General features: G+C 45.1%; 1 protein-coding gene across 3 annotated transcripts in view; it reads left to right on the top strand.

Moving 5' to 3' along the window:
- Positions 1-17,253, top strand: part of Ak5 (adenylate kinase 5) — a 197,991-nt gene that overhangs the window by 117,214 nt on the left and 63,524 nt on the right. For all 3 annotated transcript variants that reach the window (XM_021196469.2, XM_029538109.1, XM_029538110.1), the window contains exons 7-8: positions 8,908-8,998; positions 14,881-14,957. In XM_021196469.2, the coding sequence (XP_021052128.1) occupies positions 8,908-8,998; positions 14,881-14,957 (168 nt within the window). The remainder of the gene's footprint in view (positions 1-8,907; positions 8,999-14,880; positions 14,958-17,253) is intronic.

Below are 17,253 nucleotides of genomic sequence, written 5' to 3'. Positions count from 1 at the left end.
TTGGACTTCCATTCACAGCTACTACTGAACCATTGTTGGGATTTGGACTGCAGACTGTAAGTCATCAATAAATTCCTTTACTATATAGAACATGTCCGTAAGTTCTGTGACTCTAGAGAACCCTAATACACCACCCTTGATCACTAATTGAGAAAGTGCCCCACAGCTGGATCTCTCATGGAGGCATTTCCTCAAGGGAGGCTCCTTTCTCTGTGATAACTCCAGCTTGTGTCAAGTTGACACACAGAGCCAGCCAGTACACAGGGGCTCAGGCTTATCTGAGAAAGTACAGACTGAGGCCCACTTAACAGAAAATTAACTGCAGTTAGCCAAGTCAAACAGCTGCAGAAGACAGAGCCAGGATTCAGTGAGTGTGCACAGAATCATACAACATAGCTATGTCTCTAAACTGTCAGAATTTGTTAAATAATAAATTAACAGCAATGTCATCTGACTACAGTTGACTAGGTAGTTCCCAATTTCCCTTGATATCAGCCATTGGCAAACACGGGTTCTCTGTTACAATCTTAATTACTGATGTTAACTCTCAGATCTCAGATCACACATTGCATAACACACAAGAAATGTGTTTGCCTGTGTGTTCACAAGTGTGTGTGCATGTATGTGTGTGCGTGTGAAAGAATAGCTACAAAAGGTTAAAGAAGCCACAGTAGTGTTTAAGGAGTTCAGAGCCTCACTGCAGGCAGAAGACAGCTGATATAGATGCAAAGAGAGTAACTTCTGCAATAATTAGGAAATTAATAAACATTGTTAGATCCCTGCTACTTTCTTTACTGGAGCCTGGAGTGTAGAGCCAAGCCCCAGGTTCACAGATCTGAGCCAAACTAAAAAAGCTAAATGAGGGATGATGGAGGCCACAGGGATAATATATAGAATAGAGTCCAAGCAGATATATGGACAGACAGATGGCAATTAAAGTAGACTATATCAACAATGGAGCACAGCTGAGCTGAAGCCCCCAGGGACAGTTAGGTGTGCTCTGTTAGTCCTGGGTCTCCTAATGCACTCTAGGTGCTCAGTGATAGCCTTCAGCATCTTAGGATTTAGCATCCTCCTCTCTTTGTAGGGTCCTGGTGAGGGTGATGCATCCTGTGTTGGTCTTAATAAGTTGTGAGCTTGGTTTTCCAGATGTAATTTGAATACACCCATATGTCCATATGTTTCCCCAATGGACTTTGAAGAGTTTATAATGGTCCTTTAGTTAGTTATCCGTCTGTGCCTCTGGTGGTACCGGGCAAACTGGTGTTTATATGCACAGCAAGGAAGGAAATGAGCCTTCCTGCCTCTGTATCTGCACTCAACATGGTACCAAATGCTGATTGTAAAATGGAGTAGCCCAAGGCTAGGCATAGCCTGACAGCCATTACATTACCCAATATATAGTAACCTGGGCAGGGTGAAGGCTGATCTCAAAAGCATCACACAGGTGCTCCCCACGGTTTTCTTCTTCAGGACACGATGTCTCACTCCCCTTCTGTTCTCAAATCAACCACTCACTGGCTGAAAAGACATGCCATATCCCCTGACCCTCCATAGACCAGTCTTACCCCACACGTGGTAAATCAGCTGAGCGTGTAGTTGGCTGGATGATAGATGACCTTTTAGACAGCAACCAGTCTCTAGACCTGCCGCCCTCACACACACCTCACACACACCTCACACAATACCTCTGATGTTGGTATTTAACATTGTCACCTACAAAAATTTTGAGCCTCATTCATAGCCGTTCTAGCCACATGCAACCCTTGGGCCACAGGCCCCTGTTAGCAGACCAAGAACGTAATTAACCCTGCTGGCCGAGTCATTCACATTCATGTGAGATCTTAGCCGAAGAAGCATCCACAGGATTGTAAAGTCCATTTCTTCACTCCATCGTTACAAGCTGGTTTCCCTGTTCTCGGACTTCGACTCCTCCTCATGTATTTATGATTTTTCCCTGAAACTTGGGCGTCAAAATTGCTCAATTAGCCGAAGAGTCAGTGAGTACATTTAAACAACTCTCTATGCTGTAGTTACTTCCTATCACTGGGCCATCTTGCTGAGAAGTTCATTGTTCTGAGATCAGCCTGCTTGTTTTTAATGAGAAGGGGGCTGATACTAACAGCACAGAGTACTAGAGCTGGGGAGAGTATCCAAGGAAGAGGCTAGGGTGGGAACTGAAAGAGCTCAGAAGTTGGCCATAACCCTTAAGCTAAAAATAGGAAGGAATACAAGATAATTAAGAATATGGTTTGGCTCTTCCCAGAGCTAAAACAACGTAGTTTTTAAGAACAGAAGAATTGTAGAGAGGAGAACCTAAATTCTAGTCCCATCTGCTTTCTCCATTGGGTCTGTCAGCTTCAAAAGAACTTACTTTCTAGGCTGACTGTTTCTTGTGGTGATTAATACTTCATGTTGCTCTAGAACTCCACGGGGATGCTCTGCAGTGATTGCTTACAATTGCAAAACAGATTGATTACCTGGCTGGAGTAAAGCTTAATAAATAATAAGAGCTCATTACCTAGCCGAGCTCTGCCGTCCCACTCTTTTTTTTTTTCTTTTTTAATTTGATATTTTCTTTATTTACATTTCAAATGTTATCCCCTTTCCTGGTTTCCCCTCAGAAAATCCCCTATCCCTTCCCCTCTCCCCCAACTCACCAACCCATCCGCTCCCACTTCCTGGTCCAGGCATTCCCTCACACTGGGGCACAGAGCCTTCACAGAACCAAGGGCCTCTCCTCCCACTGATTACCGGGGGCCATCCTCTGCTACATATGCAGCTAGAGGCATGAGTCCCACCATGTGTTTTCTTTGGTTGGTGGTTTAGTTCCAAGGAACTCTGGAGGTGCTGGTTAGTTCATATTGTTGTTCCTCCTATGGGGCTGCAAACCCCTTCAGCTCCTTGGGTACTCTCTCTAGCTCTTTCTCAACCAAGTGGAAACAAAAAGAACTATACAAAGAATCAACCAAACCAGGAGCTGGTTCTTTGAGAAAATCAAAAGATAAACCCTTAGCCGGACTAACTAGAGGGCACAGAGACAGTATCCTAATTAACAAAATCAGAAATGAAAAGGGAGACATAACAAAAGAAATTGAGGAAATCCAAAAAAATCATCAGATCCTACTACAAAAGCCTATACTCAACAAAACTGGAAAACCTGGATGAAATGGACAATTTTCTAGACAGACAACAGGTACCAAAGTTAAATCAGGATCAGATTTATAATCTAAACAGTCCCATATCCCCTAAAGAAATAGAAACAGTCATTAATAGTCTCCCAACCAAAAAAAAAAAAAAAAAACAGGACCAGATGGATTTAGTGTAGAGTTCTACCAGACCTTCAAAGAAGACCTAATACCAATACTCCTCAAACTATTTCACAAAATAGAAACAGAAGGTACTCTACCCAATTCATTCTATGAAGCCACAATTACTCTGATATCTAAACCACACAAAGACCCAACAAAGAAAGAGAACTTCAGACCAATTTCCCTTATGAATATTGATTATTCAATAAAATTCTCACAAACGGAATCCAAGAACACATCAAAATGATCATTCATCCTGATTAAATAGGCTTCATCCCAGGGATGCAGGGATGGTTCAACACGCAGTCCCATTCTTGTGCATATCCTTGGTACTCATTCACTTCAAATACACAGCCAGAGGTCTCAGGGACAGCAGGAAGCTACTATCCCAATCCAAAGAAAGCCTGGAATACCTTCAAGAAGAAAGACAATGAATAATCCAGAGGCACCCTCCACTTGCATTCAAATCTCCATTCCATCTCTCGCTATTCCCAGTCCCTGGAAGGCCCTTCTTCAGTTTGCTACTCTTGCCTGTACAAAGCACACTGACACCTGGCAGCCTCTGACCATATCCTCCCGACTCTACTATTGTCTCTTGGCCCCGGTATCACAGAAGCACACTCCGTCTCAGCCCTTCTCACGCTGAACTCTAGAAAATGATCTCCATTATAAGTAATTCATCACTGACCTTAATATCCATGAAGGCAAAGGTGTCGCCATTGTCCATTCATGAACCCCAATTGGAATACATCCCAGTTTAATACTTACAGATTCATCCAATGTGGGAGAACATGAGCAAGCTCCTTCTCTGGCTGTTTGATTATTCACTGTTCCAACAAAACGCTTCCATAAATGCTAAATGCTGTTTGTAAGGATTTTCAAGAAGGGGGAATCTCTTAGTGGTAACAACTATGCATTGACTGAAAACCTGACTCCTTTTCCTATGTATTACTGACGCCTTTCATCAGCTGGCCCTGTATTCCTGTCAGACACATTTCCCATAGCTTACAATTTTTTAAGCTGATCTACTTGATTTCCATTGACTCTTCCACATAGTTATGAACTGAGCATATTTGGCCATCAAAGCTAGTCAAGAAGACAGAAACATTTATTTGTACTGGCAAGTGATCCCAGTGCTGGAAGATGCCAGGAAAGGAGAGGAAAGGGGAGGGGAGGAAGGAGAGGAAGGGAGGAAAGGACTGTGGGAATAGCCTGGTGGGTGATTGCTTGACTAGTGTGTGCCAGCCACTGGCTCCGTCCCTAGCACCGATGATGGTGGTGGTGGTGGTGATGATGATAATGACGATGAGATGGAGTATCTCAACTAAGAAAAAAAATCAATAATGAAGGAGAGGGAAAATAACAACAAGAAAAAAGATTGAGTGTGATCATCCATCTTCTAGGGCTGAAATTAGCCCCAGTCAAACATCTCGTGGCTTCAACTGTGTGCATGTGTGTGAGTGTATGTGAGTGTGTGTGTGAGTGTGTGTGGGTGTGCAAGTGGGTGTGCAAGTGTGTGTGTGCGCACACGAGTATGTGTGTGAGTGTGCATGTGTGAGAGTGTGTGTATGTGAGTGTGAGTGTGCGAGTGTGTGTGCAAGTGTGTGTGTGAGTGTGTGTGAGTGTGTGTGTGAGTGTGTGCACACAAGTATGTGTGTGAGTGTGTGTATATGTGTGTGTGTGTGTGTGTGTGTGTGTGTGTGTGTGTGTGTGTGTGTGTGTGTGTGTGGTCTGTTTCAGACTTCCATGGTGCTTTTCAGACCTTGGGAACATGGAATATAACAGAGCCTGCAGTTAGGAAAGGAACCACTCTCACATAAAGTCAAATTTTGGCTTCTAAGGCTACAGCTTCTTTAGTTTGCAAACTTTTGTGACAAAGGCTCAAATATTTATCTAACAATTTTATAGTGTTTGAAGGCTTCAGGTTGCAAGAATGCCAGGAAAAAAGAGGGGATAGGAAAACACAAGGGAAAAGGATGTAAATAAGTTAGCTTTCTGCTCAGTTCAGTTTGGCGGTTGGCGTCTGACTGGCGCTAAGTAAGGGCTCAGTACAGTTCTCAGGCCCCAGAGAGCACAACCTCTTCTCCACTGTCTCCTTAAACCTTTCTTTACCAGGTTCTCCAAAAGTGTTTTAGTTGTCTTGTGCTTTAACAAGGACAAAGCCAACATGGATCAGATCTTTCTTCCTTGTGTCATTATAACCTGGTACAGAATCTGTCATACAGAATGCACTCAGTGAATAACGGGGGCAGAGAGTGATGGGTAAAGTCACTTGCTTCACCAGCCTGACAACTTGAGCCTGATCACTGGAGCCCCCAAGATCCCAATACGGTGGCTCACATCTATAGTCCCTGACATCCTACAAAGAGATGGGTGGAGGGCAAAGAATTTTCCTGAAGCTCGTGGGTAGTCTGGCATACACGGAGCAGCAGAGAAAAACTCTAGAAAGAGACTCTAGTTCAACAGGGTGGAAGGTGAGCTGTCCTCTGACCTCCAAATGTGCTGTTCTCTGGCACATGTGTGCCTGTACACAGAGGGGGGAGGGGAGAGGGGAGAGGAAAGAGAGATAGGGAGGGGGAGGCGCATCATTTTTTTTTTTTAATGGGAGAGGAGGGAAGTGTTTTTGTTCTTAGAGACAGTCTTGCTATGTGGCCCAGACTGGCCTCAAACTTCCTTTCCTCCTGCCTGACCCCGCCCCCAAGTACTGGGGTTACAGATGTGAGCAACTGCAGTGAACATTTAATACTTCCCACTGCCCTGCCAGGCGGAGCTCAGCCTCACAGCACTGGCAGCCTACAGAGCTCACACTTTGGTGTGGCCACACTTGTGCTCAGCCCCTCTCTCCGCCACTATCTTAGAAGGGTTATTTAACCCCTTGAAACCTGGCTCTTGTTTTTGTTTTGTCTGAGTGGTTGGCTGTTTTGGCAGCGCTGGGGATGAACCCACAGTTTCACGTGTACTCACAAGCACTCACTAGGGAGTGACGTCCCCAGACCAGGGCTCCTTTGAATCCTTTGTGTATGTGAGGTGTTCCTGTACACATGCCCGTGGCAGGGGTGCACACGGATGGAAATATGTCCAAAAGATGTTGTGGAGATTGAGTGGCTAAAATACACAGCCAACAGCCATCACAGTGAAGTATTTCCCAGCGATGTGTTGCTCAATAAAGGCTATTTACACAGTTCTCTGGACTAATGCTACAAGGCTGACCAGGGTTATCTTCAGTGTCTTCTTCTTAGATTCCAATCACAAAACGGACCAAAGTCCCAGTTACATTGTTCCAGCGTCAACTTAAAAGCAGTTTCTTTTCTTAAGGCATTTCATAAACATCCTAACAGGCTTGTCGGGAATCTACTCTGGTGACTTTTCCTAACAAACCTGTTGACTTGGCATCTGAATTCCATGTAAGATAAGGTGGAGACAATGAGCCTTTGATTCTGCTCTCCATGGCTTCTCAGTGCCCTACTCCCATCCCTCTGCACAGAATCCGTCATAATCCAGTCTTCTTTCACATCTTGTCCTAATTCCTTTTATGAAGAGAGAATCAGTTCTACAGAGCTTGAGTCCACAGAGCTGAGCTACAGGAATCCAAATAAAAACACGGGGATGCTGTGCCTCAGACAGACTGTCCCTGCCCGCCCCACCCACCACCACTTTGTGTAGGTGTGACTCTTTCCTGCAAAGTGATTCCATCAGCCCCTGACTCACCACTGCTGTCTGCTGACTTCACTGCAAGCACTGTGAGTCTTTAAAGTATTACAGTTAAGACTTTAACCACTTTTACTCACAGAACAGAAAAGTTACAAAATAAGAACACTAAGCAGCCTGTCACACAAGGGCTGTGAATGTGGAGGCCAAAAAAGGACCGCCTGGGACTGGAATTACAGGTGGTTTTGAGGTGTCATGTGGGTGCTGGAGATCAAAGCCAGGTCATTCTGAAGAGCAGCCAGTGCTTTCCCGCTCACCCACCGCGGTCTTATTTTTATTTCTGAGGCTGGCCAGCAAACCCCAGGATCTGCCTATCCCTGGCTCACTGGCAGATTACTAGCACAGATGTGTTCCACAATGAGGGGCTGCTATTGAAGCCGAGGGGCCTCCTGTGGTGGCGGAGGAAGGCAGTGGGGAAGGGTTCTGGTTGAAATTCCCGGTCTGAGACAGGGAGAAGAGACCATTTTTAGAGCCCAGAGTTGACAGTTAGAGAATGGCACTCAGGGGACATATGAAACTGAATCAATGCTAATAACACAGCCCATTTGTTTCCCTCAGACTCATCCCTAAGTTTAATTAAAGGTGAGTTTCTGCAGGAGGATTGAGTTGGGACCTTCCCACTGGGGCTGATACATCTGGGATAGCTGATGCTAAGAGGGGAAGGCTGGGGAAGGCCCTCCTAGGGGATTCGTGAAGCCTGTTGATTCCAGACCACAGGGTCAAACAAAGACAACGACTGATGTGTTTCTGTCACTGGAAATGTGGATGGCTGTGTACTCCTTGCATGATGCCCAGTTCTGTGCCTGCTCCTGAAACTCTCTTTGTAATCTAGGTGTTGTGAAATGTGCCAGCCTCTGTAACTCTTCTTTGCTAATCTGGGTGTTTCTCAGGAGCCTTTGAAAGCTCTTTCCCTTTGTTTGTCATGTGACAACGCACACTGTGCTCAGACTAGGAAGTTTGGTCAACTTGAAATCTCCCGTTGCCCTCTTCAGTCCTCTCATTAAATGGCATCACACAGCTTACCCTGTGACCTCTGTGAGTTATGACCCTCTGAGTATGAGCAGGACTGGCTCGGTGGGGAAAGCATTTGCTTCACAAGTGTGAGAACTTGAGTTTGGTCTCCAGAGCCCACATAAAGCCAGACACAGTTGTGTGCTTCTGCAATCCTGCACTACAGTGGCGAGAGAGAGCTTGAGACTGGAGAATAGCCAAAAGCTCATGAGACCGTTAGACTGGTGTGTGCAGTAACAGAGCATGTCTCAAACAAAGCAGAAGATGAAAGTACACACCTGGAGTTGTCCTCTGACTTCTACAAAGATGAATATACCAGAAACATGAACACACACACACACACACACACAGTAAAAATTTCAAAGAAATCCTAGACACCAAACATCAACTTACAGCCTGTACATGCATGCACATATATATACATGCACGCCTATATATACTTGGACATACTCACATACAATGTACATACAATAAATAAATGGTAAATAGATGGATGGATGGAAGATAGATAGATAGATAGATAGATAGATAGATAGATAGATGATAGGAAATCTTTACCACTGTTGTTTATAACCATATATTTTTACTTTTTATTAGAAAAACTAAATCAGAAACCCGTAAGTAAACCTCAATTATCTTTGTAGAACTTGCTGTATATGTGACGAAAAGGCTGCCCACTTTTCTTAGCCACGGTGACTGAACATTTTCTTCCTACTGCTCTTTCCCACCTGGCCAGAGATCTGAATTAAAAGACTCTCTACAGATCTGGTTAAAGATGCAGCTGCTTTAACTCCCAGCTCCTCTCAGACACAACTGAACAGACTCAACTCGATTATGTGTCTCATGTTGCAAACTTGTCTGTCTTGGTTTCCCCCAGTTTGATGCCGACCGAGATGAAGACGCCGTGTTCCATGACATCAGTGTGGCCGTCGACAGCAAGCTGTTTCCAAACAAAGAGGTTCCGACGGGTAAGTCTCCACGTCCCTTGACATCAGGACATCATGATCAACGCCCAGATGAGCCAGGACTTTTATCAGTGGCTGAAGCTCTGACACAGTGGTCATATACTTAGCCTTGCTCTTTCTTACTCAAAAATAAAGATTAAAAAAAAACTAAATAGAAGGGAAAGGCTAAAAATCTGTCCCTGTGCATTTGATGACACTTTTCTTGTCATAGTAGATATAAATGCTTAATCACTGTGATGTGACACAGCACCTAGGTCTCCATAGTAGAAAGAGAGCTAGCCTACCCCATACTTTGTGCAACTACAGCAGGCTACAGTCCCCAGGCCCCTCTAATCTATACACCTCTGCCTTGTTTTGCCCAGGGAGAACATCCTCCTCCTCTGGTGGCTACACCCATCCCACCCCATAGCTCAGTGGTCATTTTTCTCTTTCTTGTCTAAGCCCCCAGCCCTGGAGCACTGTTATGGGACACTTGAGAGAGGACTCCTACCTGATATAATTATACTTTCCATGCTTCTTTCTCTCTGACGTCTGTCTGTCTGCACCCCCTTTTTTTTCTGAACTCATCATTTTGTATAAATCACCCTCAATTTTTTTTTCACTTTAGAGCCTAGAACTTTTGGCTTTTACTTTATAAAAATCACAATGCAGAAGAATGAGAACAAGTTAATTAAGTTTAAAAATAAAGTTTTGAGAAATGAGAAAATAGTTTCATGGTATAATGCTTGTCTAGTGTGTGCATGGTCCTAGGTTAAATTTCCTACACAGCAAAATAGTTAGATATAACATAGAGGGATATATTGACAGATGATAAATAGATAATAGTTGATAAAGAGATTCAGAGATATATAATAGAAAATATGTGATAGATGAGAGATAAAACAGCTATAGATAGATAAAAGATATAAATATCTAGATGATCGATGTAGATGATTGATAATGTATTATGTAGAGGAGATATGAGAGACTGCTACAGACATCAGATAATAACTATATAGATGATCAATATACACAGATGATTGATTGATAATTGATTGACTGCCTGACTGATTGGCTGATGTTGTGTTGTTTATGTTCACACTATATTCAGATAAATCAGCCACTCTGAAAACAGCAGGTTCTGGCTTTTCATTGAACTCATTGAAGCCAAAACAAAACAAATAAAAATCTCAGGCTCTGGCACCCAATGGTCCGGAAGGGAACCTCAGCCTGGGACGAGTACAAACTCACTTCACCTCTTCCAGAGTTACCCAGAAATGTCCCTGCTCTCAACACTGCATCAGTTGGCATTCCTCAAGGGCGCCATGGAAATCCACAACCCCTTCTGTGCTTTTACAGCGTCGGTCACCTCGCATCTTCCATTTTGGGGCTCTCCTGCCTGTCTGTAACCCTGCTGGGAGAGGTTACTGAGAACCTGAGAGAGCACCAGTCTAGCTGCCCCACCTCCTGTGACGTCTGCAGGCCGGGTACCAGTGCCCATCGCATATCTAAACACCCAGAATCCTCAGCTGTCCCATGCTCAATATAGCATCACCTCCACCCCTCAGCTCTACTATCCTTAGAGTTCTCTGATTGGCTTAGCTCCTGCCTCTGATCTTTGCACCTTTCTTCCAGTCACACTGAATGCCTGTCTCCATATATGCTTCCAATGTCCCAGCTCCTTGGCTTCATCTTAACGGACCAGATCCTCTTTTGTCTCTTTTGTGCCTCTATTTAAGAGTGATGTCTTCAAGACTTGATGAGGATCTCTCTCTCTCTCTCTCTCTCTCTCTCTCTCTCTCTCTCTCTNTNTGTGTGTGTGTGTGTGTGTGTGTGTGTGNGAGAGAGAGAGAGAGAGAGAGAGAGAGAGAGAGAGAGAGAGAGGCAGAGACAGAGACAGAGACAGAGAGAGACTCAGTATGAGCCTCCCAGGAGATAGTATAAAAGGCCTTTCTAGCTGCCCACCTCCACTGACATCTATCTCACATGTTCACTAGCTCCTCATCTTTAGCCCCAGGATGTATTTGGGGCCCCTTTGCCTTTTCCTCTATGCTGTAGGCCCATGACCTCTGCACCGGTCCTCAGAGCCCCTCCTGTGAGGAGCCATTAGTACTTTCAGCAGACCCATCTCTCACTGTGTGCCAGTCTATCTCCACGGGCTTGTATTTCCTTATCTAGAAAGAGGAGACAGAGTTCCTGCCTCATAGGGCCATTAGAACGAGGGTTTGGGTAAAGAATTTATGGGTGAATGGGTTCTCTGTCCCACTGGAAAGACTGCATGTGAGCTGTGCCTCTGCAAAAAGCATGGAGACTCACAAGGAGACACCATGCCTTAGGCAGTATTTTGTCCTCCTTCCCCCAGACTCATCTCCTATCTCTCCCTTCTTCCCTCTCTCCATCCCTATCCTAGAGTCACTGAAGAACCATCCCTGTCTCATCTCACTCGGGATAATACAGATAAATACCGTGTTGCTCCTCGAAGGAGTTCTGCCACAAAGTGTGGCTGACATCCCCATGCCTGTAGCATAAGAGTGGGATTCTCAAACTCAGGGTGGACGGGACACTGACAGGAACTACAGAGCGTGCACAGAGAGAGCCCAGGGAAAGCGTGTGTGGAGGGAAAATGCACACGTCCTTTGGTTCACCTCCAGTCATTCAGCACCTGTGAACAGAATGCCTATAATTTCTAGCTTGTGCTGTATATATTCTATCTTGAAACAGAATCCTAAGAATTTAACAGAACTGGGAACAGGAGGTATTGCTTCCCTTAAGAGAAATAGACAGGGAAGTAGAAGAGTCTCGTTCACGGCCACCCTCCAGGGCTCAGGAAGCCCCGTTCACGGCCACCCTCCAGGGCTCAGGAAGCCCCGTTCACAGCCACCCTCCAGGGCTCAGGAAGCCCCCGTTCACAGCCACCCTCCAGGGCTCAGGAAACCCCGTTCATAGCCACCCTCCAGGGCTCAGGAAGCCCCGTTCACAGCCACCCTCCAGGGCTCAGGAAGCCCCGTTCACAGCCACCCTCCAGGACTCAGGAAGCCCCAATTGCAGCAGACCAAGTGCCAAGTGTGTCTTCCTGCAGCTTCAGGTTGACATCTATGACACTGTTCCCAAGAACAATAAGGTTCAGGACAACTCTGATGCCCTTTAAAGCCCTTTGTCTCCAGCTCCCACTTAAATCGAAGACAACCTAAAGGTAATATTACTGAAGACCACCCTACATTATAGCAAAAGACACCAGATGTTCTGGGTGGGGAGTGGTTTCAGCTTAGACCTTTCTTTGTTATCTAAGAAAAGGATGTCTTTAAATCTGAAGGTAAACTGAAAACCTCAAAATAGGGAGATGAAATCCATGTGACCACTTTAATCAAATGTTTGAATCCTGTGGTCATTTCTGAGATAGAAAATCATGTCCACTGTTTCGTGGACCTGTGTGCTGATTGAAAGATAGCCCGAACGGGAGCATCAGCCTGTGTTTGTCTCCCCAGGTTATTTGCTGAGCCTTGGCATTTCCAGAAAACTGAGCAACCAGTAGTTTTAAAAATACAAACTGTTCAGTCATCCGAGCTGATAGTGATACACTTTGTCTCTCGTCTGAGATGTATTAACACTACAGTTGCCAGTGGCAACAGTGTATCAAGAAATGCCACCGGAGCGATACAGGAAGATTTCTGTCAAAGCCCTTGATTAGGAAGGATAGTTGATCTCCTCTCCCTCCTAAGCAGGAAGTTCATTTTAATCAAAAGTCTTTTCATTGTGATGCTACGGAAAATTATTCTCTGATGAATTTGCTGCTGTCTCGAGAGCTAGCACGTGGCTCCTGCTCGCTGGGTTGTTTAGGGGCCCTCAGGTTGCCCTTTCTGAAGACAATTGGAAGAATGGTCTCCAATTCAACAAACTAAGTAGGACAAGGGACTCCTCGCTGCTGTGGGTTCAGGAAGACTTTGTGTTCTGCTCCTGTGGAGTCCGAAGGAATCACTCAGAGGCAAGTCAGAGATTAGGAAAACACTTCCACCCACACACCTTCCTGCACTTGACTAGTCAAGTAACAACATCTACACTGGAGACTAATGAAAGCTGACTACGTTTGTGTGATCGTTAACACTGCTGTCCACAAAAGCCACCCACAGAAAGGAACCGCAGTTGTCCTGGCTTGAACTAGACTCAGTTACTCCCCCTGATGTTTCACAGCCCCTGCAGTGTGCTTCACTGGGAGGCATTTATTGTCCCTCCTTGTCGAAGAGTGCTGAATGGACAGTCACACCCTCAGGCCCTCAGCCAGGTAGCTCACTACTGCACTGCAAGGCAGTTTGGGTTGTCCTGCTTGAAGTGTGTTGTCAGCCGGGTGGGGGAGAAAGAGGAGAAGTGGAAGCTCCCGGTTCTGTCATCCCTATCACACAGAGACACTTGCTCCAAGTCTCAGGTCATCCTAGGACAGTCAAACTCCATCTCAGAAAGCTAGAAAGGAAAATAGAACTCCAAACAATGGTCTAACAGCAAGTACTTCCTCAGTTGGGCAAAGTAGGGTTAACAATGATCAGAGCGGAGCAGTCACTTACAGCAGCACATACCTCAATTCCATTAGAGCCTGAGGCTGCAGCTTCACAAGTTCAAAGCCAGCCTGAACAAAAAGTGAGGTCTATCCCCCTCCCCAAAAGGGGGTGAGGGAAAGGAGAAGGAGGAAGAAGGAAAGCGGGGAAGAGGGTGGAAACCCTGGGTGAGAAGACGCCTTAACTCTAGTCCTAGAAAGACTATGAAGCCATACTTCAGGTACTACACTGTTTCTGTGAAGTGGATGCAATGTTTACTGGTCATGTGAAAATCTACCTTTATTAAGCATTCTTCAGTTCAGATTCTATGTCAAGGCCCTGTTCTATTGAAATGTGAAGTGGTTTGTTATTTCACAGAATACGTACACCTTTTATGGGCAGCACTTTCCGGGCCAGGGAGGTGTGTGTACCTAGGTAGGTGGCATGTCTCCCATAGGAAAGGGTTGTTTAGTGAGGGTATCAAGTCAACCATGCTACGAGAACGCCATGGTGGGAATTAGTGGCTTAAATTCAAGCCTTGGGGATTAGTTGGCAAGTGATCCAATGTAGCCTAATACCACCAAGAAGAAAGATTATGTCAACTTGACACAAGCTAGAATCATTAAGGAAGAGATTCAACTGAAGTACTGTCTAGGTGTGGCTGTCCTATGGGTATGTCCATGGGGATTGCCATAATTGTCCACTGAGGTGGGACACCTTCCCTGAGTATGATCATTTCCTGGACTGGGCCCTGGGCTGTGTAAAGAGGGAAAGTGTGTGAGTAGCCGGCGGACAAGGCTCTGTTTATCTCTCTGCTCTTGACTATGGATATGAATGCTGCCTGATCTCCTGCCTTTCTTATTGGCTGTGAAGCGAGACCTGGGAATGAACGCCAAATAATTCCTTTCCTTTTGTCATAGCAAATAAAGTGAAACTAGAACAGAGGCTAAGGCGACCCACAAGCTTGAGGCAAAGGTCCCACCTGAGAATGGGAAAGTCCGTTCTTATTCTAGAAGTTCCTTGCTCTTCCTCATGGAGCTCCTTGTATTTAGAACATTCTGAGGCCATTTCTCCTAAACGCTCTATTTGCTCTCCTAGCTGAACTTCCCGGATCAGTTTCTTGTGAAGAGTCTCAATCCCACTGTGATCCTCACAGACAGATGGCTTTAGAACCTCACACTCTCTGGTTTCCGAATGTTGCTGTTGATAAGTCAGCTTGCTCTTGGGCTTGTTCTTCTGAGGGCTGGGACCAGGTCCAGAGAGTCTGTGTCCCCTACCAGCAGCTCAGACACAGAGGGTGGCAGATGGAGGGATGCATAAATGTTCTGTAGAAACACACAGACGGTCCCCATTAGCTAACCTTGTCTTTCTTAAACTTAGATTCAAGTGACCTTGACCCTTCCATGATGTTTGATGCTGGAGAGATTATTGACACAGGATCAGATTACGATAACCAGGTAACTAAACCTGCAACTATTTTCTATTTAAATGTTGTTCATTCTAGTCTTTGTGTTTTGTGAATACAAACACTGAAGTTTTCATTTGGTGGGATCTTGTCAGATCACTGATAATGGGTTTCATGTTAGGCATGGTCACCAGCAGCCTTTAGCTGCATTTTGGTCTTCACCCTCCCTCATCCACAGACCCAAAACAGTAAGTGAAGGAAGGGGTGTAGGATGGAAATTCCTTCAGATGCAAATAAGTTCCTCCCGCCCAGGAGTTTGCCTATGCCCTGTGGTAGCTGGTTTTGTCTAGTTGAGTGGATTATAAGTGCAGAAGGCAGGGATGAGCTGGGCCTTTGGGCAAAAGGATCTGCTGACAGAGAAATCGGAGGGATCTACTGACAGAGAAATTGGAGTAAAGGAACCGCTGTTCCACGGACTGCCATGCCAGCCTGAAGGAAGCCACAGAACAGCAAGCCCTGCTCCCCGCCCCACAAACTCACCAAGGTTCAAAAGAACTGATGGATGCTCCTGTTACCACAGCTGCAGAGCACGTCCTCCACTGCGCCTACCTGCCCGTGATCCCAAACCCTGCGTCAAAACAAACCTCTCCTCCCTTTGGCTTCTTGTCCTGACATTTGTCAGAGCAATGAGAAAAGTAATGAATACATTCTACCTTCCAAGTAATGAAGAACACAGCTGAATGTTAGCCATGGGTCCAGAGATCTGTAGCTTTTCTGTATCGAACTCTGTGGGCAGTGATGCCCAAGAAAAGCATGGCCAACGAGCAAAACATATGTTCCCTTTGGAAAAAAAAAAAAAACTGAAGAAATTTATCTGGGTCATTTACCTCTCAGCAAGAACTTTCTCTACTGCTATATTGTAATGATCCAAAATAGTTGGCAAATGATCTAGCTTGCTAATTAGGCTCTAGGTTTTTTTTTTATTTCCTTAAAGATAACATCTACGACTCTGTGCCTACTCCTGTCACTGCTTCTCAGAAGTGATGGAGAGCCAAGTGTGCTCTTATGATGACTTCTATCCCCATTTCTAATTTATGTCACAACTGAAGCAAATGTGTCTGACTGATATTCACACATGACTAGCTGTGTACTGTGTGTGTGTGTGTGTTCATAGATTAAGCTCCTTCCTTGACAAACCATGAAATTATTGACAACTGTGTAACACAGGGTTGTCATCATGCATTTATAGAACCTGGGAACAGCTATTAAGCATACACTACATAGAAAACTAAGCCACCAACTCTGTGCTGACCATTGGGCTACACCTCCACAGCATCTCCATAGGTAGGATTATGGTTTCTAAGTCATAGAGTCACTGGCCCATGGTTACACTAATAGGGGTCAAAGTGGGGATGGAACATAGGATGCACTTTCTTGTGTATGGTATTTTCATTGGCATATGCTAATTATACATGTTAATGGCTTTCACTGTGTTGTTTCCATGCATGCACATTGGTCATATCTACCCATCACCTTCTCTTGACCTCCCCATGCCTCCTGATTACACAATGTGTTCTCCCTCTCTTACTGTCATGCTTTGTGGTTTTATTTTGATGATGCAATGAGTGTGATTATGGTTGCTCACATAAGGGTCCGGGACATTTACAATAGCATTTGCACTTACCACTTACAACAGTGAAGAAAGTGTCTCACCTCTGGGAATTGTTAACTGCCTACACACTCTCAGGAAGGGGCGGGGCCTCATGAACTTTCTCCTACTCCATGACAGGATGGTGACCCAGCCAATCTTCACAAGTAACCACAGCTGCTGAGTTCGGGAGCACAGGGGCCACACCATGAGAGGAAGAGTGCTTGACAGCACCCCTACCTCTTGCTCTGTCTTCTATGATGTCCCCTGAGCCTTGGAGAGGGTGATATAGATGGAGGTCTAAGAGTAGCACACATTTTCTAAGAATCACAGTATACTGCCTCCCATCCTACCCTGGAAAGACAAGCCAGGGGTAGTGTTGCAATCTTTGCTTTTGCTGACCCTTAAAGATTCAGCTAAGACAATGGCCACCACTCATAGGGTGCATCTAAAATGTATAGACTACGCGAACAAATGAGCCATAGTAAGAAAGCCAATAACAAGTCAGAGGCTTCCCATCTCCAAGAGCTAGCAATAATGGTAAATACTGAAGTCTTACATAGGAATGTTTTTTTTTGTTTGTTTGTTTGTTTTTTTGTTTTTTTGGTTTTTTTGGTTTTTCGAGACAGGGTTTCTCTGTGTAGCCCTGGCTGTCCTAGAACTCACTTTGTAGACCAGGCTGGCCTCGAACTCAGAAATC

The sequence above is a fragment of the Mus pahari genome, chromosome 4 (assembly GCF_900095145.1).
Source record: "Mus pahari chromosome 4, PAHARI_EIJ_v1.1, whole genome shotgun sequence".
Taxonomy (NCBI): domain Eukaryota; kingdom Metazoa; phylum Chordata; class Mammalia; order Rodentia; family Muridae; genus Mus; species Mus pahari.
This window is presented reverse-complemented; position numbering and strand designations above follow the sequence as displayed.